We start from the raw sequence: 22,598 nt of genomic DNA, 5'->3' as shown, positions 1-22,598 counted from the left end.
TGTTGCCGATCCTTACTGATTGTGGTCTGTGAGTTAGGAAGTTCAGGATCCAGTCGCAGAGGGAGGAGCCGAGGCCCAGGCCACGGAGTTTGGAGATGGGTTTCGTGGGAATAATAGTGTTGAAGGCTGAGCTGTGGCCAATAAATAGGAGTCTGACACAGGTGAGAGAGAGGATGTGGATCTGGAAACACGAACAGATCAGGTGTGTCCTGATGGAATGGTGGATCTGCCCAAGGGGCCGAATGGCCTCCTCCAGATGTCCACATTTTGCCTCTCTGGGGCAGTAACCCACTCTCCCCCGATCCTGGAGCACCCTGGGAGTGAGGGACGGTAACGCAGTGCCGTATTTGCACTGCGATTATACAATAAAGTCCAAAGAATGCCAGAAACAGGGATCAGCTCAGATCCAGAGGATTTGTATTACAAGTCGCGATGCAGATACAGACAGCTGTGTCCCAGCCACTGGTCACCTGCCAGCCAAAAAACTACAACACACAGAGTGGGAACCAAATCACACATCGACAGAGAGGAGAGAGTAAAAAATTCCCACATCGTAAATCAAACACTCCCAGGACAGGTACAGCACGGGGTTAGATACAGAGTAAAGCTCCCTCTACACTGTCCCCATCAAACACTCCCAGGACAGGTACAGCACGGGGTTAGATACAGAGTAAAGCTCCCTCTACACTGTCCCCATCAAACACTCCCAGGACAGGTACAGCACGGGGTTAGATACAGAGTAAAGCTCCCTCTACACTGTCCCCACCAAACACTCCCAGGACAGGTACAGCACGGGGTTAGATACAGAGTAAAGCTCCCTCTACACTGTCCCCCATCAAACACTCCCAGGACAGGTGCAGCACGGGGTTAGATACAGAGTAAAGCTCCCTCTACACTGTCCCCCATCAAACACTCCCAGGACAGGTACAGCACGGGGTTAGATACAGAGTAAAGCTCCCTCTACACTGTCCCCAATCAAACACTCCCAGGACAGGTACAGCACGGGGTTAGATACAGAGTGAAGCTCCCTCTACACTGTCCCCCATCAAACACTCCCAGGACAGGTACAGCACGGGGTTAGATACAGAGTAAAGCTCCCTCTACACTGTCCCCATCAAACACTCCCAGGACAGGTACAGCACGGGGTTAGATACAGAGTAAAGCTCCCTCTACACTGTCCCCCAATCAAACACTCCCAGGACAGGTACAGCACGGGGTTAGATACAGACTAAAGCTCCCTCTACACTGTCCCCATCAAACACTCCCAGGACAGGTACAGCACGGGGTTAGATACAGAGTAAAGCTCCCTCGACACTGTCCCCCATCAAACACTCCCAGGACAGGTACAGCACGGGGTTAGATACAGACTAAAGCTCCCTCTACACTGTCCCCCATCAAACACTCCCAGGACAGGTACAGCAGGGGGTTAGATACAGAGTAAAGCTCCCTCTACACTGTCCCCCATCAAACACTCCCAGGACAGGTACAGCACGGGGTTGGATACAGAGTAAAGCTCCCTCTCCACTGTCCCCATCAAACACTCCCAGGACAGGTACAGCACGGGGTTAGATACAGAGTAAAGCTCCCTCTACACTGTCCCCCATCAAACACTCCCAGGACAGGTACAGCACAGGGTTAGATACAGAGTAAAGCTCCCTCTATACTGACACTCCCAGGACAGGTACAGCATGGGTTTAGATACAGAGTAAAGCTCCCTCTCCACTGTCCCCATCAAACACTCCCAGGACAGGTACAGCACAGGGTTAGATACAGAGTAAAGCTCCCTCTACACTGCCCCCATCAAACACTCCCAGGACAGGTACAGCATGGGTTTAGATACAGAGTAAAGCTCCCTCTACACTGTCCCCATCAAACACTCCCAGGACAGGTACAGCACGGGGTTAGATACAGAATAAAGCTCCCTCTACACTGTCCCCATCAAACACTCCCAGGACAGGTACAGCACGGGGTTAGATACAGAGTAAAGCTCCCTCTACACTGTCCCCATCAAACACTCCCAGGACAGGTGCAGCACGGGGTTGGATACAGAGTAAAGCTCAGTTGTTTTCTGGGTGAATATTTGCCGGAAGTGGGGAAGGACGTGGATTCGAACCAATTGGAGGGAACCAAAGCGAGAGAAAAGCACGTTCGAGAGAGACGTTTCGGATTCAGCTGCTGACTGGCTCCGTCGACCCCCGCCCCACCCACCCCCCCGCACCTCCCCTCCCCAACCCCCGGAGACCCTCTGTACCCCCACCCAGCGCACCCCCCCCAGAAGACCCTCCACAATCCCCCCCCCCCCCACCAGGAGACCCTCCCCACCCCTCCCAAGAGACCCTCTGCAACCCCCCCCCCCTCCCCCCAGGAGCCCTCCCCATAACCCCCCACCTCCAGGAGCCCCCCCACCCCCAGCCCCGGCGAGGGCAGCCGGAGGGTTTGAGAGACGGGGTAAGTGTCTGGCCCGAGTGTGGACGGTTACATCAGGGCGCACTGTCTCCCCGCGCTCTCCCGCAGTTGGCTGATGGCACTCTGGGCGCTGTTACTCAGTTCGGACAGGTTCACCTCCGGGAGACCGCGGAACTCTCCGAGCCGAGACGACGGACCCTCCGACCCCCTCCCCACCTTGATGACAGCAGCCAGTTCGACTGGAACGTCCACCTTCCCAGTGACTGCCCTCAACTGCTGGGTATCTCTGTCATTCTGCAGAGAGAGAGAGAGAGAGACAGAGAGAGAGAGAGAGACAGAGAGAGTGTGAGAGAGAGAGTGAGACAGAGAGAGAGAGAGAGACAGAGAGAGAGAGAGAGAGACAGAGAGAGAGAGAGAGAGAGTGAGAGAGACAGAGAGACAGAGAGTGAGAGAGAGAGAGTGAGAGAGAGAGAGAGAGTGAGAGAGAGAGAGAGAGAGAGTGAGAGACAGAGAGAGAGAGAGACAGAGAGAGACAGAGAGACAGAGAGAGTGAGATAGACAGAGAGAGAGAGAGACAGAGAGAGAGAGAGACACAGAGACAGAGAGAAAGAGACATAGAGAGAGAGACATAGAGAGAGAGAGGGACACAGAGAGACAGAGAGAGAGTGAGAGAGACGGAGAGAGAGACAGACAGAGAGACAGAGACAGAGACAGAGAGAAAGAGACATAGAGAGAGAGACACAGAGAGAGAGAGAGAGAGACACAGAGAGAGAGAGACAGAGAGAGAGAGACAGAGACAGAGAGAGGGAGAGACATAGAGAGAGAGACAGAGAGAGAGAGACAGAGAGAGACAGAGAGAGAGAGAGAGACAGAGAGAGAGAGAGAGAGAGAGGGAGATAAACACAATGATTACTTGACAGTTTGCCATGTCAGAATAACAATGAATAATTTGTATAACTCCCTCCACACTGACAGCCCACCCGAGGCACCTGAGCACCAAACCCGGCTCATACTGACAGCATCACTGTGGGAGGGTCAGTGCTGAGGGAGCGCCGCACTGTGGGAGGGTCAGTGCTGAGGGACGCCGCACTGTGGGAGGGTCAGTGCTGAGGGAGCGCCGCACTGTGGGAGGGTCAGTGCTGAGGGAGCGCCGCACTGTGGGAGGGTCAGTGCTGAGGGAGCGCCGCACTGTGGGAGGGTCAGTGCTGAGGGAGCGCCGCACTGTGGGAGGGTCAGTGCTGAGGGAGCGCTGCACTGTGGGAGGGTCAGTGCTGAGGAACGCCGCACTGTGGGAGGGTCAGTCCTGAGGGAGCGCCGCACTGTGGGAGGGTCAGTGCTGAGGGAGCGCCGCACTGTGGGAGGGTCAGTGCTGAGGGAGCGCCGCACTGTGGGAGGGTCAGTGCTGAGGGAGCGCCGCACTGTGGGAGGGTCAGTGCTGAGGGAGCGCCGCACTGTGGGAGGGTCAGTGCTGAGGGAGCGCCGCACTGTGGGAGGGTCAGTGTGGAGGGAGCGCCGCACTGTGGGAGGGTCAGTGCTGAGGGAGCGCCGCAATGTGGGAGGGTCAGTGCTGAGGGAGCGCCGCACTGTGGGAGGGTCAGTGCTGAGGGAGCGCCGCACTGTGGGAGGGTCAGTGCTGAGGGGGCGCCGCACTGTGGGAGGGTCAGTGCTGAGGGGGCACTGACAGGCGGGCTGTACCTGGCCAAGCTGGTATTTTGCTCTGATTTGGCTCCTCATCACTGCTCTCTCTGCCTTCCTCTTGGCAAACTCCTTATCCCGTCTCTGCCTGCGGAGAGATGCACAACCTGTAACCAGCTCACCGATCGGCAACACCACCGTACGCCGGGGTGTGCGGGGATGGAAGAGTGCAGACCCCCCCACTCAGGGGGATTGGGAGAGACTGGAGACCCCCGGGGGGGGGGGGGGATAGAGAGAGACTGGAGACCCCCGGGGGGGGGGGGAATAGAGAGACTGGAGACCCCCTGGGGGGGGGGGGGGGGAATAGAGAGACTGGAGACCCCCCAGGGGGGGGGAAAGAGAGAGACTGGAGACCCCGGGGGGGGGGGGATAGAGAGAGACTGGAGATCCCTGGGGGGGGGGGGGGGAATAGAGAGACTGGAGACCCCCCGGGGGGGGGAAAGAGAGAGACTGGAGACCCCCGGGGGGGGGGGGATAGAGAGAGACTGGAGATCCCCCGGGGGGGGAAAGAGAGAGACTGGAGATCCCCCGGGGGGGGAAAGAGAGAGACTGGAGACCCCCGGGGGGGGGGGGGGAGAGACTGATGATGCCCTCTGACTGGGTGCGAGAAACTGGAGACGCTTTGGGTGGGTGGGAGACACTGGAGACCCCTTTGGGCGGGGGGGGGGGGGGGGGTGGTGAAGACTGGAGACCCTCTTGGATGGGGGGCTGGGGAGACAACAGAGAGCCCCTGGGGGTGGGGAGGGACTGGGGACCCTCTAGGGGGAGTGAGGGGGTGGGGGGGTGGTGGGAGACACTGGAGACCCCCTCATGGGGGCTGCAGCTGGGGAGGAACTGGAGTCCCTCTGGGGGAGTGAGGGTGGGTGGGAGACACTGGAGACCCCCTGGGGGTGGTGAGAGAGACTTGGGGGGGGGGGGGGGTTGAACCTGGAGATGAACAGAGTGGTGGGGAGAGTCAGAGTCAGGTTTCAGTGAGGGTGGTGTTTGCCGGGGAGGGGGGAGAGTCAATGAGTTTGAGGGTTTTTGGGTGGGCATTTTAAGGGGGGGGTGGGGAGAGCTGCAGGAATGTCGGGGGGGGGGGGTGGCGGGGTGGCTTCCTGGAAAGCTGCTATTGGATTTGATGGGCTGAATGGCCTCCTCCAGCTCAGTAAAGGACCAGGCTGAGTGGAGGACTGAATGGTGTGATGCCTGGAGGGGTTAGAGTTAGGGGGGCGTCTGTGAGGGCTGAGGGTCAGTCAGTCCTGTCCCTACCCCTCCCCCCCGCTGTGATTCAGACAGATCCGGACCCCCCCCTCGGCCCCACCATTCTCTCACCCTCTGTCTCTCGCTGTGCGAGGCTCTTGTCCCGGTGTTTATGCTGCTTTCATTAACTGGTTGAACCAATTTTGTGGCATTATTATTTTTGCTGCATTTTTTCAGTTCAGAAGCTCTGGGTTATAAAGATCCACCCCAAAGGCCATTTCCTCCTGTTCCTTCTGCACATCCGGAGAGAGTGGGATTCGGGCTGCGCTGCCCCGTCTAGTCGAATAGCCCACCCGCGGTCACTCGAAGGAGCTGCCCCGTGCCACTTACCTCTCTTCCTCCAGAGCCTGCAGGTGCCTCCGGTAATCGTCCCGGCTAAGCTTCCCGGCTTTGCCGTAGCTGTGGGTTGTCGCTTCCGGCTGGGGCGAGAGGCAACACACCCACCGCTCCAAGGAATCGCCGAATGCCGCCTTCACCAGGGAACCCATCCTGCTGCAGGCCCACGGTGGGGGGGGGGGGGGGGGGGGGGTGCTCGGAGAAGGGAGGGAGGGGTGGCGCACTCTGGGACACCTACACCCTGGTCTCGGTGGAGGAAAGGCGGACAGAGACCTGAAACACAAAGGAAAAGCGCGATGAGTGTCAGAGCAAGGAAGGTCCACAGGGACAGGATCCAACGTCGGGACAGGGGGTGGGGGGAGATACACTCAGCAAGTATCTCCGCGCTCGGAGCAGACAATTTCCCATCAGAATTCCGACACCAGAGGGAATGGGTTGTGTGAGGAAGCATCGTTTGCCAAACAGGAGATCGGTTGGAGACTTGGGCGGAGAGATGGCAGATGGAGTTTAATCCGAGCAAATGTGAGGTCATGCATTTTGGAAGGTCTAATACAGATAGGAAATATACAGTAAATGGCAGAACCCTGAAGAGTATTGATAGGCAGAGGGATCTGGGTGTACAGGTACACAGGTCACTGAAAGTGGCAATGCAGGTGGAGAAGGTAGTCAAGAAGGCATACGGCACGCTTGCCTTCATCAACCGGGGTATTGAGTTTAAAAATTGGCAAGTCATGTTGCAGCTTTATACACCCTTAGTCAGGCCACACTTGGAATATAGTGTTCAATTCTGGTCGCCACACTATCAGAAGGATGTGGAGGCTTTGGAGAGGGTACAGAAAAGATTTACCAGGATGTTGCCTGGTATGGAAGGCATTAGCTATGAGGAGAGGTTGGAGAAACTTGGTTTGTTCTCACTGGAGCGACGGAGGTTGAGGGGAGACCTGATAGAAGTCTACAAGATTATGAGGGGCATGGACAGAGTGGATAGTCAGAAGCTTTTTCCCAAGGTGGAAGAGTCAATTACTAGGCCAGGCCTGTACCGACCGTGCTGCCTGTTTGAACTAAAACCCCCCGACCCTTCCAGGGACCATATCCCTCCATTCCCATCCTATTCATGTATTTGTCAAGACGCCCCTTAAAAGTATCCGCTTCCACTCCCTCCCCCAGCAGCGGGTTCCAGACACCCACCACCCTCTGTGTAAAAAACATGCCTCGTACATCTCCTTTAAACCTTGCCCCTCGCACCTTGAACCTGTGCCCCCTAGTAATTGACTCTTCCACCCTGGAGGCTGCTCTATGGGAGTCAGAAGGCAGGTGTCTCGCTCTGTGTCTGTCCAGAGGGGTCAAAAGGCTGGAAATCCAAGGTCCGCGTAAGAATATCTGTTTTGTGCTGATTCTTGCAGGGATTAATGGTTGTGGGGAGAAAAGCAGAAAATCTCAGCAGGTCTGACAGCATCCTGTGGGGCGAGAATAGAGCCAAAGTTTCGAGTCTAGGTGACCCTTTATCAGAACTCTGGTGAAGGGTCATCTAGACTGGAAACATTGGCTCCATTCTCTCTCCACAGATGCTGCCAGACCCGCTGAGATTTTCCAGCACTTCCTGTTTTTGTTTCAGATTCCAGCATCCACGGGAATTTGCTTTTATCTCATGTCTGTGGGGATACTGCTTACATTGTGGAACTACAGAGATAACCAGTTGTTAAGAATGATACGTTGTCATGTTTAGGTATATCCAATTGGTAAGGGTTTTGAGAATTCTTTATGTTGTATTTTAAATAGCCGCGGGGTTATGCTGCAACTGTACAGGACCTTGGTGAGACCACATTTGGAATATTGTGTGCAGTTCTGGTCACCTCACTATAAGAAGGATGTGGAAGCGCTGGAAAGAGTGCAGAGGAGATTTACCAGGATGCTGCCTGGTTTGGAGGGTAGGTCTTATGAGGAAAGGTTGAGGGAGCTCGGGCTGTTCTCTCTGGAGCGGAGGAGGCTGAGGGGAGACTTAATAGAGGTTTCTAAAATGATGAAGGGGATAGATAGAGTGAACGTTCAAAGACTATTTCCTCGGGTGGATGGAGCTATTACAAGGGGGCATAACTATAGGGTTCGTGGTGGGAGATACAGGACGGATATCAGAGGCAGGTTCTTTACGCAGAGAGTGGTTGGGGTGTGGAATGGACTGCCTGCAGTGATAGTGGAGTCAGACACTTTAGGAACATTTAAGCGGTTATTGGATAGGCACATGGAGCACACCAGGATGATAGGGAGTGGGATAGCTTGATCTTGGTTTCAGATAAAGCTCGGCACAACATCGTGGGCCGAAGGGCCTGTTCTGTGCTGTACTGTTCTACGTTCTATGTTTAAATGCGTTGTTAAAAATAAAGTTTGTTTTAATAAAAGCTCCCGAGTGGATCACTTGAATCATACCTGGAGTGAACCACATAAACGCTCACCTCGATTCCAAAATCAGACACAGTTATGATGCAGGCTAACTTCATAATATAACTTGGAGCTTCCGATCTGCTCCTGAACATCTCCCTCTCGAGGGGAGATCTACAACTAAAAAACATTCAAAACAATTGTTAACTTTGGGAGAGAATAGGTATTGTAGGAGAGGGAGCTTTACTCTGTATCTAACCCCGTGCTGTACCTGTCCTGGGAGTGTTTGATGGGAGACAGTGTAGAGGGAGCTTTACTCTGTATCTAACCCCGTGCTGTACCTGTCCTGGGAGTGTTTGATGGGGACAGTGTAGAGGGAGCTTTACTCTGTATCTAACCCCGTGCTGTACCTGCCCTGGGAGTGTTTGATGGGGACAGTGTAGAGGGAGCTTTACTCTGTATCTAACCCCGTGCTGTACCTGTCCTGGGAGTGTTTGATGGGGGGCAGTGTCGAGGGAGCTTTACTCTGTATCTAACCCCGTGCTGTACCTGTCCTGGGAGTGTTTGATGGGGGGACAGTGTAGAGGGAGCTTTACTCTGTATCTAACCCCGTGCTGTACCTGTCCTGGGAGTGTTTGATGGGGACAGTGTAGAGGGAGCTTTACTCTGTATCTAACCCTGTGCTGTACCTGTCCTGGGAGTGTTTGATGGGGACAGTGTAGAGGGAGCTTTACTCTGTATCTAACCCCGTGCTGTACCTGTCCTGGGAGTGTTTGATGGGGACAGTGTAGAGGGAGCTTTACTCTGTATCTAACCCCGTGCTGTACCTGTCCTGGGAGTGTTTGATGGGGGACAGTGTAGAGGGAGCTTTACTCTGTATCTAACCCCATGCTGTACCTGTCCTGGGAGTGTTTGATGGGGACAGTGTACAGGGAGCTTTACTCTGTATCTAACCCCATGCTGTACCTGTCCTGGGAGTGTTTGATGGGGGACAGTGTAGAGGGAGCTTTACTCTGTATCTAACCCCATGCTGTACCTGTCCTGGGAGTGTTTGATGGGGGGACAGTGTAGAGGGAGCTTTACTCTGTATCTAACCCCGTGCTGTACCTGTCCTGGGTGTGTTTGATGGGGACAGTGTAGAGGGAGCTTTACTCTGTATCTAACCCCGTGCTGTACCTGTCCTGGGAGTGTTTGATGGGGACAGTGTAGAGGGAGCATTACTCTGTATCTAACCCCGTGCTGTACCTGTCCTGGGAGTGTTTGATGGGGGACAGTGTAGAGGGAGCTTTACTCTGTATCTAACCCCATGCTGTACCTGTCCTGGGAGTGTTTGATGGGGGGGACAGTGTAGAGGGAGCTTTACTCTGTATCTAACCCCGTGCTGTACCTGTCCTGGGAGTGTTTGATGGGGGACAGTGTAGAGGGAGCTTTACTCTGTATCTAACCCCGTGCTGTATCTGTCCTGGGAGTGTTTGATGGGGGACAGTGTCGAGGGAGCTTTACTCTGTATCTAACCCCGTGCTGTACCTGTCCTGGGAGAGTTTGATGGGAACAGTGTAGAGGGAGCTTTACTCTGTATCTAACCCCGTGCTGTCCCTGTCCTGGGAGTGTTTGATGGGGACAGTGTAGTGGGAGATTAGTCTGTATCTAACCCCGTGCTGTGCCTGTCCTGGGAGTGTTTGATGGGGACAGTGTAGTGGGAGATTACACTGTATCTAACCCCGTGCTGTACCTGTCCTGGGAGTGTTTGATGGGGACAGTGTAGAGGGAGCTTTACTCTGTATCTAACCCCATGCTGTACCTGTCTTGGGAGTGTTTGCTGGGGGACAGTGTAGAGTGAGCTTTACTCTGTATCTAACCCCGTGCTGTACCTGTCCTGGGAGTGTTTGCTGGGGGGACAGTGTCGAGGGAGCTTTACTCTGTATCTAACCCCGTGCTATACCTGTCCTGGGAGTGTTTGATGGGGGACAGGGTAGAGGGAGCTTTACTCTGTATCTCACCCCGTGCTGTACCTGTCCTGGGAGTGTTTGATGAGGGACAGTGTAGAGGGAGCTTTACTCTGTATCTAACCCCGTGCTGTACCTGTCCTGGGAGTGTTTGATGGGGGACAGTGTTGAGGGAGCTTTACTCTGTATCTAACCCTGTGCTGTCCCTGTCCTGGGAGTGTTTGATGAGGGACAGCGTAGAGGGAGATTACTCTGTGATACACAGCACATTATGGAATCCAGGACAGTGTCACTTACAGCGAAGCATGGCCAGAGAAACCAGCACAGATATCGCAGCGCAACGTATAAACTAGTCGAAAGTCCTCTCCTCCGGTATCGAGGGAGGGAGGACGGGGGAATGTACCTGGACTCACCTGGATAATGATTGTGCTCTGTCTCCTAGCACACACTCCTTTTCCAAAGCTCCAAACGTCCCGAAGAGCAGACAGGAATACCTTGCTCAGCTCCCTCGTTCCAGACAAAACACAGGCTCTGTCAATCCAATCCAATCCCTTACAACCGATTATGTCCTGGGATCTTATCAGATGAAGCAGCGGCTGACCCAATTATTCAGCTCGGACACTAACTCCCTCCTCCCCCCGCCACAGAACCCTCTGACAAACAGAAACATGGTAAGAAGTTTAACAACACCAGGTTAAAGTCCAACAGGTTTATTTGGTAGCAAAAGCCACACAAGCTTTCGGAGCTCCAAGCCCCTCCTTCAGGTGAGTGGGAATTCTGTTCACAAACAGAGCATATAAAGACACAGACTCAATTTACATGAACAATGGTTGGAATGCGAATACTTACAACTAATCCAGTCTTTAAGAGACGAAACAATGTGAGTGGAGAGAGCATCAAGACAGGCTAAAAAGATGTGTATTGTCTCCAGACAAGACAGCCAGTGAAACTCTGCAGGTCCACGCAACTGTGGGAGTTACAAATAGTGTGACATGAACCCAATATCCCGGTTCAGGCCGTCCTCGTGTGTGCGGAACTTGGCTAGACAGAAACATCCCAGCCCCGACTCCCATTCCCGACAACTGTAACCCCCTCCAGCCCCCATACCCCCTCCCTATCTCTGTAACCCCCTCCAGCCCCTACACCCCCTCCCTATCTCTGTAACCCCCTCCAGCCCCCATACCCCCTCCCTATCTCTGTAACCCCCTCCAGCCCCTACACCCCTCCCTATCTCTGTAACCCCCTCCAGCCCCAACACCCCCTCCCTATCTCTGTAACCCCCTCCAGCCCCTACACCCCCTCCCTATCTCTGTAACCTCCTCCAGCCCCTACACCCCCTCCCTATCTCTGTAACCCCCTCCAGCCCCTACACCCCCTCCCTATCTCTGTAACCCCCTCCAGCCCCTACACCCCCTCCCTATCTCTGTAACCCCCTCCAGCCCCTACACCCCCTCCCCATCTCTGTAACCTCCTCCAGTCCCTACACCCCCTCCCTATATCTGTAACCTCCTCCAGCCCCTACACCACCTCCCTATCTCTGTAACCTCCTCCAGCCCCTGCACCACCCTCCCCATCTCTGGAACCTCCTTCAGGCCCCTACACCCCCTCCCTATCTCTGTAACCTCCCCCAGCCCCTACACCCCCCTCCCTATCTCTGTAACCGCCTCCAGCCCCAAACCCCCTCCCTATCTCTGTAACCACCTCGAGCCCCCTGCACACCGTCCTAATCTCTGTAACCTCCTCCAGACCCTACACCCCCTCCCTATCTCTGTAACCGCCTCCAGCCCCAAACCCCCTCCCTATCTCTGTAACCACCTCGAGCCCCCTGCACACCGCCCTAATCTCTGTAACCTCCTCCAGACCCTACACCCCCTCCCCATCTCTGTAACCCCCTCCAACCCCTCCACCCACTCCCTTTCTCTGTAACCGCTTCCAGCCCCTACACGAACCTCCCTATCTCCGTAACATCCTCCAGCCCGTACATCCCCCTCCTTATCTCTGTAACCTCCTCCAGCCCCTACACCCCCTCCCTATCTCTGTAACCTCCTCCAGCCCCTACACCCCCTCCCTATCTCTGTAACCCCCTCCAGCCCCTACACCCCCTCCCTATCACTGTAACCTCCTCCAGCCCGTACACCCCCTCCCTATCTCTGTAACCTCCTCCAGCTCCCTACACCCCCTCCCTATCTCTGTAACCCTCTCCAGCCTCTACACCCCCTCCCTATCTCTGTAACCTCCTCCAGCCCCTACACCCCCTCCCTATCTCTGTAACCTCCTCCAGCCCCTACACCCCCTATCTCTGTAACCTCCTCCAGCCCCTACACCCCCTCCCTATCACATTAACCTCCTCCAGCCAGAACACACCCTCCCTATCACTGTAACCTCCTCCAGCCCCTACACCCCCTCCCTATCTCTGTAACCTCCTCCAGCCCGTACACCCCCTCCCTATCTCTGTAATCTCCTCCAGCTCCCTACACCCCCTCCCTATCTCTGTAATCCTCTCCAGCCCCTACACCCCCTCCCTATCTCTGTAATCTCCTCCAGCTCCCTACACCCCCTCCCTATCTCTGTAATCCTCTCCAGCCCCTACACCCCCTCCCTATCTCTGTAACCTCCTCCAGCCCGTACACCCCCTCCCTATCTCTGTAACCTCCTCCAGCTCCCTACACCCCCTCCCTATCTCTGTAACCCTCTCCAGCCCCTACACCCCCTCCCTATCTCTGTAACCTCCTCCAGCCCGTACACCCCCTATCTCTGTAACCTCCTCCAGCCCCTACACCCCCTCCCTATCACAGTAACCTCCTCCAGCCCCTACACCCCCTCCCTATCTCTGCAACCTCCTCCAACCCTTACACCCCTCCCTATCTCTGTAACCTCCTCCACCCCCTACACCCCCTCCCTATCTCTGTAACCTCCTCCAGCCCCTACACCCCCTCCCTATCTCTGTAACCTCCTCCAACCCTTACACCCCTCCCTATCTCTGTTATCCCCTCCAGCCATAACACCCCCTCCCTATCTCTGTAACCTCCTCCAGCCCCTACACCCCCTCCCTATCTCTGTAACCTCCTCCAGCCCCTACACCCCCTCCCTATCTCTGGAACCTCCTCCAGCCCCTACACCCCCTCCCTATCTCTGTAACCACCTCCAGCCCCTACACCCCCTCCCTATCTCTGTTACCCCCTCCAGCCCCTACAGCCCCTCCCTATCTCTGTAACCTCCTCCAGGCCCTACACCCCCTCCCTATCTCTGTAACCCCCTCCAGCCCCTACACCCCCTCCCTATCTCTGTAACCTCCTTCAGCCCCTACACCCCCTCCCTATCTCTGTAACCTCCTCCAGCCCCAACACCCCCTCCCTATCTCTGTAACCTCCTCCAGCCCCTACACCCCCTCCCTATCTCTGTAACATCCTCCAGCCCCTACACCCCCTCCCTATCTCTGTAACCTCCTCCAGTCCCTACACCCCCTCCCTATCTCTGTAACCTCCTCCAGCCCCTACACCCCCTCCCTATCACAGTAACCTCCTCCAGCCAGAACACACCCTCCCTATCTCTGTAACCTCCTCCAGCCCCTACACCCCCTCCCTATCACAGTAACCTCCTCCAGCCAGAACACACCCTCCCTATCTCTGTAATCTCCTCCAGCCCGTACACCCCCTATCTCTGTAACCTCCTCCAGCCCCTACACCCCCTCCCTATCTCTGTAACCTCCTCCAGCCCCTACACCCCCTCCCTATCTCTGTAACCCCCTCCAGCCCCAACACCCCCTCCCTATCTCTGTAACCCCCTCCAGCCCTTACACCCCGTCCCTATCTCTGTAACCTCCTCCAGCCCCTACACCCCCTCCCTATCTCTGTAACCTCCTCCAGCCCTTACACCCCGTCCCTATCCCTGTAACCTCCTCCAGTCCCTACACCCCCTCCCTATCTCTGTAACCTCCTCCAGCCCCTACACCCCCTCCCTATCTCTGTAACCCCCTCCAGCCCCTACACTCCCTCCCCATCTCTGTAACCCCCTCCAGCCCCAACACCCCCTCCCTATCTCTGTAACCCCCTCCAGCCCTTACACCCCGTCCCTATCTCTGTAACCTCCTCCAGCCCCTACACCCCCTCCCTATCTCTGTAACCTCCTCCAGCCCCTACACCCCTCCCTATCACTGTAACTCCCTCCAGCCCCTACACCCCCTCCCTATCTCTGTAACCTCCTCCAGCCCCTACACCCGCTCCCTATCTCTGTAACCCCCTCCGGCCCCTAAACCCCCTCCCTATCACTGTAACCTCCTCCAGCCCGTACACCCCCTCCCTATCTCTGTAACCTCCTCCAGCCCCTACACCCCCTCCCTATCTCGGTAACCTCCTCCAGCCCCTACACCCCCTCCCTATCTCTGTAACCTCCTCCAGCCCCGACACCCCCTCCCTATCTCTGTAACCCCCTCCAGCCCCAACACCCTCTCACTATCTCTGTAACCCCCTCCAGCCCCTCCCTATCTCTGTAAACTCCTCCAGCCCGTACACCCCCTCCCTATCACTGTAACCCCCTCCAGCCCCTACATCCCCTCCCTATCTCTGTAACCTCCTCCAGCCCCTACACCCCCTCCCTATCACTGTAACCTCCTCCAGCCCGTACACCCCCTCCCTATCTCTGTAAACTCCTCCAGCCCGTACACCCCCTCCCTATCACTGTAACCCCCTCCAGCCCCTACATCCCCTCCCTATCTCTGTAACCTCCTCCAGCCCCTACACCCCCTCCCTATCACTGTAACCCCCTCCAGCCCCTACACCCCCTCCCTATCTCTGTAACCTCCTCCAGCCCGTACACCCCCTCCCTATCACTGTAACCCCCTCCAGCCCCTACATCCCCTCCCTATCTCTGTAACCTCCTCCAGCCCCTACACCCCCTCCCTATCACTGTAACCTCCTCCAGCCCCTACACCCCCTCCCTATCTCTGTAACCTCCTCCAGCCCCTACACCCCCTCCCTATCTCTGTAACCTCCTCCAGCCCCTACACCCCCTCCCTATCTCTGTCACCCACTCCAGCCCCTACACCCCCTCCCTATCTCTGTAACCTCCTCCAGCCCCAACACCCCCTCCCTATCTCTGTAACCTCCTCCAGCCCCTACACCCCCTCCCTATCTCTGTAACCTCCTCCAGCCCCTACACCCCCTCCCTATCTCTGTAACCCCCTCCAGCCCCTACACCCCCTCCCTATCTCTGTAATCTCCTCCAGCACCTACACCCCCTCCCTATCACTGTAACCCCCTCCAGCCCCTACATCCCCTCCCTATCTCTGTAACCTCCTCCAGCCCCTACACCCCCTCCCTATCTCTGTAACCTCCTCCAGCCCCTACACCCCCTCCCTATCTCTGTCACCCACTCCAGCCCCTACACCCCCTCCCTATCTCTGTAACCTCCTCCAGCCCCAACACCCCCTCCCTATCTCTGTAACCTCCTCCAGCCCCTACACCCCCTCCCTATCTCTGTAACCCCCTCCAGCCCCTACACTCCCTCCCTATCTCTGTAACCCCCTCCAGCCCCTACACCCCCTCCCTATCTCTGTAACCCCCTCCAGCCCCCACACCCCCACCCTATCTCTGTAACCTCCTCCAGCCCCTACACCCCCTCCCTATCTCTGTAACCCCCTCCAGCCCCTACACCCCCTCCCTATCTCTGTAACCCCCTCCAGCCCCTACCTATCTCCGTAACCTCCTCCAGCCCCTCACTATCACTGTAGCCTCCTCCAGCCCCTACACCCCCTCCCTATCTGTGTAACCTCCTCCAGCCCCTACACCCCCTCCCTATCTCTGTAACCCCCTCCAGCCCCTACACCCCCTCCCTATCTGTGTAACCTCCTCCAGCCCCTACACCCCTCCCTATCTCTGTAACCTCCTCCAGCCCCTACAACCCCTCCCTATCTCTGTAACCCCCTCCAGCCCCTACACCCCCTCCCTATCTCTGTAACCTCCTCCTGACCCTCCCTATCTCTGTAACCTCCGCCAGCCCCTCCCTCTCTCTGTAGCCCCCACACCCCCTCCCTATCACTGTAACCTCCTCCAGCCACTACACCCCCCTCCCTATCACTGTAACCTCCTCCAGCCCCTACACCCCCTCCCTATCTCTGTAACCTCCTCCAGCCCATACACCCCCTCCCTATCTCTGTAACCTCCTCCAGCCACTACACCCCCCTCCCTATCACTGTAACCTCCTCCAGCCCCTACACCCCCTCCCTATCTCTGTAACCTCCTCCAGCCACTACACCCCCCTCCCTATCACTGTAACCTCCTCCAGCCCCTACACCCCCTCCCTATCTCTGTAACCTCCTCCAGCCCATACACCCCCTCCCTATCTCTGTAACCTCCTCCAGCCACTACACCCCCCTCCCTATCACTGTAACCTCCTCCAGCCCCTACACCCCCTCCCTATCTCTGTAACCTCCTCCAGCCACTACACCCCTCCCTATCACTGTAACCTCCTCCAGCCCCTACATCCCTTCCCTATCTCTGTAACCTCCTCCAGCCTACACCCCCTCCCTATCACTGTAACCTCCTCCAGCCCCTACACCCCCTCCCTATCTCTGTAACCCCCTCCAGCCCCTCCCTATCTCTGTAACCTCCTCCAGCCCCTCCCTATCTCTGTAACCCCCTCCAGCCCCTACACCCCCTCCCTATCTCTGTAACCTCCTCCAGCCCCTCCCTATCACTGTAACCCCCTCCAGCCCCTCCCTATCTCTGTAACCTCCTCCAGCCCCTACACCCCCTTCCTATCTCTGTAACCCCCTCCAGCCCCTACACCCCCTCCCTATCTCTGTAACCTCCTCCAGCCCCTACACCCCCTCCCTATCACTGTAACCCCCTCCAGCCCCTCCCTATCTCTGTAACCTCCTCCAGCCCCTACACCCCCTTCCTATCTCTGTAACCCCCTCCAGCCCCTACACCCCCTCCCTATCTCTGCAACCCCCTCCAGCCCCTCCAGCCCTCCCTATCTCTGTAACCCCCTCCAGCCCCTACACCCCCTCCCTATCTCTGTAACCTCCTCCAGCCCCTACACCCCCTCCCTATCTCTGCAACCCCCTCCAGCCGCTACACCCCCTCCCTATCTCTGTAACCCCCGCCAGCCCCTACACCCCCTCCCTATCTCTGTAACCTCCTCCAGCCCCTACACCCCCTTCCTATCTCTGTAACCTCCTCCAGCCCCTACACCCCCTCCCTATCTCTGTCACCTCCTCCAGCCCCCGACACCCCCTCCCTATCTCTGCGACCCCCTCCAGCCCCACACCCCCTCCCTATCTCTGCGACCCCCTCCAGCCCCCACACCCCCTCCCTATCTCTGCAACCCCCTCCAGCCCCTACACCCGCTCCCTATCTCTGCAACCCCCTCCAGCCCCTACACCCCCTCCCTATCTCTGTAACCTCCTCCAGCCCCTACACCCCCTCCCTATCTCTGTAACCCCCTCCAGCCCCTCCCTATCTCTGTAACCTCCTCCAGCTCCCTACACCCCCTCCCTATCTCTGTAACCTCCTCCAGCCCCCTCCCTATCTCTGTAACCTCCTCCAGCCCCCTACACTCCCTCCCTATCTCTGTAACCTCCTCCAGCCCCCTACACTCCCTCCCTATCTCTGTAACCTCCTCCAGCTCCCTACACCCCCTCCCTATCTCTGCACCCCCTCCAGCCCCTACACCCCTCCCTATCTCTGTAACCTCCTCCAGCCCCTACACCCCCTCCCTATCTCTGTAACCCCCTCCAGCCCCTCCCTATCTCTGTAACCTCCTCCAGCTCCCTACACCCCCTCCCTATCTCTGTAACCTCCTCCAGCCCCCTCCCTATCTCTGTAACCTCCTCCAGCCCCCTACACTCCCTCCCTATCTCTGTAACCTCCTCCAGCCCCCTACACTCCCTCCCTATCTCTGTAACCTCCTCCAGCTCCCTACACCCCCTCCCTATCTCTGCACCCCCTCCAGCCCCTACACCCCTCCCTATCTCTGTAACCTCCTCCAGCCCCCTACACCCCCTCCCTATCTCTGCACCCCCTCCAGCCCCTACACCCCTCCCTATCTCTGCACCCCCTCCAGCCCCTACACCCCTCCCTATCTCTGTAACCTCCTCCAGCTCCCTACACCCCCTCCCTATCTCTGCACCCCCTCCAGCCCCTACACCCCCTCCCTATCTCTGCACCCCCTCCAGCCCCTACACCCCTCCCTATCTCTGTAACCTCCTCCAGCCCCTACACCCCCTCCCTATCTCTGTAACCTCCTCCAGCCCCTACACCCCCTCCCTATCTCTGCACCCCCTCCAGCCCCTACACCCCTCCCTATCTCTGTAACCTCCTCCAGCCCCCTCTCTATCTCTGCAACCATGTGACAACAATAATTCAAATCAGAAACAGGGGATGGAGGGAATCCAATCCACGTCACCACCCCCAGTGGCAGTTTGGGTGGAGATAACCTCAGGAGCGGCGCAGCCACCTCGGGAACGGAGTCAGACTGGGGGTGGTAACCGTGCGAGGGAATTATTATTCTCGTGGCCCGTGGACCGTGGAGTTGTCGCAAATGGATACGAGACGCTGAGTGACCCCTGCTTTCACACTCCTGACCTCTTTCCCATGCACAATGCTGCCTGTCCGGTGATCCAGTTCGATGCACTCTGCACAGCGCCAGGGACTTGCTGGCACCCTCTCAGCGTAACGGCTACTCCTGTGGGCTGGGACCACGGCCATTTTGTGACTCAACGCTCCAAAAGCTCATGATCCCAAATAAACCTGTTGGACTGTAACCTGGTGTTGAGAGACTTCTTCCTGTGCCCACCCCAGTCCAACGCCGGCATCTCCACATCATAGCTATTACAGAGACGTGGCTGGAGGCTGACAGATTGGGACCTGAATATTAACGGGTCTGTTACATTTGGGGAAGGACCTGAAGTTAAGGTAAGGTGGGGTGGGCAGCACGGTGGCCGTGATTAGCACTGCCGCCTCACAGCACCAGGGACCCAGGTTCCATTCCCGCCAGCACAGTGGTTCGCACTGCTGCCTCACAGCGCCAGGGACCCGGGTTCCATTCCCGGCAGCACGGTGGCACAGTGGTTGGCACTGCTGCCTCACAGCGCCAGGGACCCGGGTTCCATTCCCGGCAGCACGGTGGCACAGTGGTTGGCACTGCTGCCTCACAGCGCCAGGGACCCAGGTTCCATTCCCGGCAGCACTGCCGCCTCACACCACCAGGGACCCGGGTTCGATTCCCGGGGCAGCACGGTGACACAGTGGTTAGCACTGCTGCTTCACAGCGCCAGGGACCCGGGTTCGATTCCCGGCAGCACGGTGACACAGTGGTTAGCACTGCTGCTTCACAGCGCCAGGGACCCGGGTTCGATTCCCGGCAGCACGGTGGCACAGTGGTTAGCACTGCCGCCTCACAGCGCCTGGGACCCAGGTTCGATTCCCAGCTTGGGTCTGTGTGGAGTCTGCACGTTCTCCCCGTGTCTGCGTGGGTTTCCTCCGGGTGCTCCGGTTTCCTCCCACAGTCTGAAAGACGTGCTGGTTAGGGTGCATTGGCCGTGCTAAATTCTCCCTCAGTGTAACCGGAACAGGCGCCAGAGTGTAGCGACTCGGGGATTTTCACTGCAGTGATAATGTCAGCCGTACCTATGACTCATAAATAAACTTTAAGGGTGGCTCTGTTAATTAATGATGGCAACAGCACATTAGAGGACTTCAGTTCAGGAAACCAGGATGTGGTTTAGATTGAGATGAGGGGAGATCAAGAAGACACTTGTGAGTGTAGAGGCCCCCTAATTGTAACCACACTAGGACAGAGTATGAAAGGAAAGATAATAGGGGCTTGTCAGAACTGTGATTTTATTCTAAATGGTAAAAACTTGCAGCATGCTGCTGTGCAGAGGGACCTGGGTGTCCTTGCGCAGGAATCTCAAGGAGTTGGTTTGCAGGTGCAGCAGGTAATTAAGGCGGCAAATGGAATTTTGTCCTTCATTGCTAGAGGAATGGAGTTTAAAAACAGCGAGGTTATGTTGCAGCTGTATAAGGTGCTGGTGAGGCCACACCTGGAGTACTGTGTACAGTTTTGGTCTCCTTACTTGAGAAAGGATATACTGGCACTGCAGGGGGTGCAGAGGAGATTCACTAGGTTGATTCCGGAGTTGAGAGGTTGGCTTATGAGGAGAGACTGAGTAGACTGGGGCTATACTCATTGGAATTCAGAAGAATGAGGGGAGATCTTATAGAAACATATAAGATTATGAAAGGAATAGATAAGATAGAAGCAGGGAAGTTGTTTCCACTGGCGGGTGAAACTGGAACTAGGGGGCATGGTCTCAAAATAAGGGGGAGCAGATTTAGGACTGAGTTGAGGAGGAACTTCTTCACACAAAGGGTTGTGAATCTGTGGAATTCCCTGCCCAGTTGAGGCTCCCTCATTGAATGTTTTTAAGGCAAGGATAGATTTTTGAACAGTAAAGGAATTAAGGGGAGCGGGCGGGTAAGTGGAGCTGAGTCCACAAAAAGATCAGCCATGATCTTATTGAATGGCGGAGCAGGCTCGAGAAGCCAGATGGCCTCCTCCTGCTCCTGGTTCTTATGTTGTAAGTAGAGGTGGGAAAATGTAGCCGAGAGGAAGAATTCCAAGAATGTTTTTGAGATAGTTTCTGAGATCAGCACATTCTGGAACCAACCACAGAACAGGCTATACTAGACCGGGTATTGAGCAATGAGATAGGATTAATTAAAAACCTCATCGTGAAGACATTTGTAAGTAACAGCAATCATATTATGATTGTATGGTAGCACAGTGGTTAACACTGCTGCCTCACAGCGCCAGGGACCCGGGTTCGATTCCCGGCTCGGGTCACTGTCTGTGCGGAGTCTGCACCTTCTCCCCGTGTCTGCGTGGGTTTCCTCCGGGTGCTCCGGTTTCCTCCCACATTCCGAAAGACGTGTTGGTTAGGGTGCATTGACCCAAACAGGTGCCGGAGTGTGGCGACGAGGGGAATTTCACAGTAACTTCATTGCAGTGTTAATGTAATGCCTTGCTTGTGACACTAATAAACCTTAACTCAATTTTTTACATTCAATTTGAGGGGGAGAATAGTGGGCCCGAGACCAGCATTTTAAACTTAAATACGGGCGGCACGGTAGCACAGTGGTTAGCACTGCTGCTTCACAGCTCCAGGGTCCCGGGTTCGATTCCCGGCTCGGGTCACTGTCTGTGTAGAGTTTGCACATTCTCCTCGTGTCTGCGTGGGTTTCCTCCGGGTGCTCCGGTTTCCTCCCACAGTCCAAAGATGTGCGGGTTAGGTTGATTGGCCAGGTTAAAAAATTGCCCCTTAGAGTCCTGGGATGTGTAGGTTAGCGGGATTAGCGGGTAAAATATGTGGGGGTAGGGCCTGGGTGGGATTGTGGTCGGTGCAGACTCGATGGGCCGAATGGCCTCCTTCTGCACTGTAGGGTTTCTACGGGCAATTATGAGGGAGTGGAAGCAGAACGAGCTAAAGTGAACTGGCAAATGAGGTTAAGGGAAAATAATCCAAGAGGGTGGGCCGGTCTTCTGTGGTTAATTAAAAATGTTAAAGACAGAATTAAGCTTATAAAGAAAAAGCAAATATTTGTGCGAAGATTAAAGGCAGGTCAGAAGATTGGAGAAACTAACAATATTGAAGAACGACAAAAAGATTGATGAGCGAAAAACTAGAGTACGAGAGAAAGCTAGTTAGTAATATAAAGATGGATAGGCAAGAGTTTCTATAGATATGTAAATAAGACTCGAAAAGTTAGCATTGCTCCTGTAGTAAGTGCATCTGGGGAATTGTTAATGGAAAGCAGGACTATGGCAGATGAATTGAACAGGTATTTTGTACCGGTCTTCACTAAAGAGGATACAAGTCACATCCCAGAGATAGCTGCAAATCAGGAAATGGAATGGAGGGAGAAACTCAAAGTATAGCGTGCAGTTCTGGCCGCCGCACTACCAGAAGGACCTGGAAGCTTTGGTGAGAGTGCAAAGAAGGTCGCTGCCGGGTCTCGAGGGTGTCGGCTACGAGGAGGGGTTCAATAAACTGGGATTGTTTTCACTGGAAAGACGGAGGCTGAGGGGAGACCTGATGGAGGTCGACAGAATGATGAGGGGCACAGACAGGGTGGATAGTCCGAGGCTTTTTCCCCAGGGTGGAAGTGTCAATTACACAGGGGCACAGGTTCAAGGGGAGGGGGGGGGGAATGTTTAAGGGAGATGTGCGGGGGAAGTTTTTTTTAAACGCAGAGAGTGGTGGCTGCCTGGAACGCGCTGCCAGAGGTGGTGGTGGAAGCAGGCAGATTCACAAGATGGTGTGGAGGCTTTACAGGGGAGATACCAGGAGCCTGGCAGGGGGAGGGGGGGGGGGGAAGAATCTACAACTAGGGGGGGGGCACACAGAATCTAAGATGGAGGTGAGGAAGAATTCCTTCTCTGTTAGTGTTTGGAATGTTCTTCCCCAGAGGGCAGTGAATATATTCAAGGCAGAGTTCGACAGGTTTCTGGTCGACGAGGGGGTTCTGGGGGCAGCCAGGGAAGTGGGGTTAAGGTATTGAATGACGCAGGGGGCTCGATGACTCATTCCTATTT

General features: G+C 55.9%; 1 protein-coding gene across 1 annotated transcript; it reads right to left on the bottom strand.

Annotated features, from left to right (window-relative positions):
• Positions 1 to 2,475: 2,475 nt before the first annotated feature.
• Positions 2,476 to 18,709, bottom strand: LOC144489581 (complexin-3-like). Its single transcript, XM_078207445.1, has 4 exons — positions 18,587 to 18,709; positions 5,674 to 5,762; positions 4,102 to 4,189; positions 2,476 to 2,700 (listed from the first exon to the last, which is right to left on the bottom strand). The coding sequence occupies exons 1-4, from the start codon at positions 18,707 to 18,709 to the stop codon at positions 2,476 to 2,478; spliced, it is 525 nt and encodes a 174-aa protein (XP_078063571.1).
• Positions 18,710 to 22,598: the final 3,889 nt, after the last annotated feature.

Source organism: Mustelus asterias, unplaced genomic scaffold (assembly GCF_964213995.1).
Source record: "Mustelus asterias unplaced genomic scaffold, sMusAst1.hap1.1 HAP1_SCAFFOLD_2328, whole genome shotgun sequence".
Classification (NCBI taxonomy): domain Eukaryota; kingdom Metazoa; phylum Chordata; class Chondrichthyes; order Carcharhiniformes; family Triakidae; genus Mustelus; species Mustelus asterias.
The sequence above is the reverse complement of the archived record's forward strand: the minus strand, read 5'-3'. Positions and strand labels throughout refer to the sequence as shown.

Bases quoted from the DNA above. Each gene is read 5' to 3' on its own strand.
- LOC144489581 (XM_078207445.1), bottom strand. From the start codon at position 18,709: ATGGCCGTGGTCCCAGCCCACAGGAGTAGCCGTTACGCTGAGAGGGTG. The intron at 5,763-18,586 runs GTCAGGAGTGTG...CTCTCGCCCCAG, and splicing joins GCATTGTGCATGGGAAAGAG to CCGGAAGCGACAACCCACAG. The intron at 4,190-5,673 runs GTAAGTGGCACG...ATCTCTCCGCAG, and splicing joins CAGGCTCTGGAGGAAGAGAG to GCAGAGACGGGATAAGGAGT.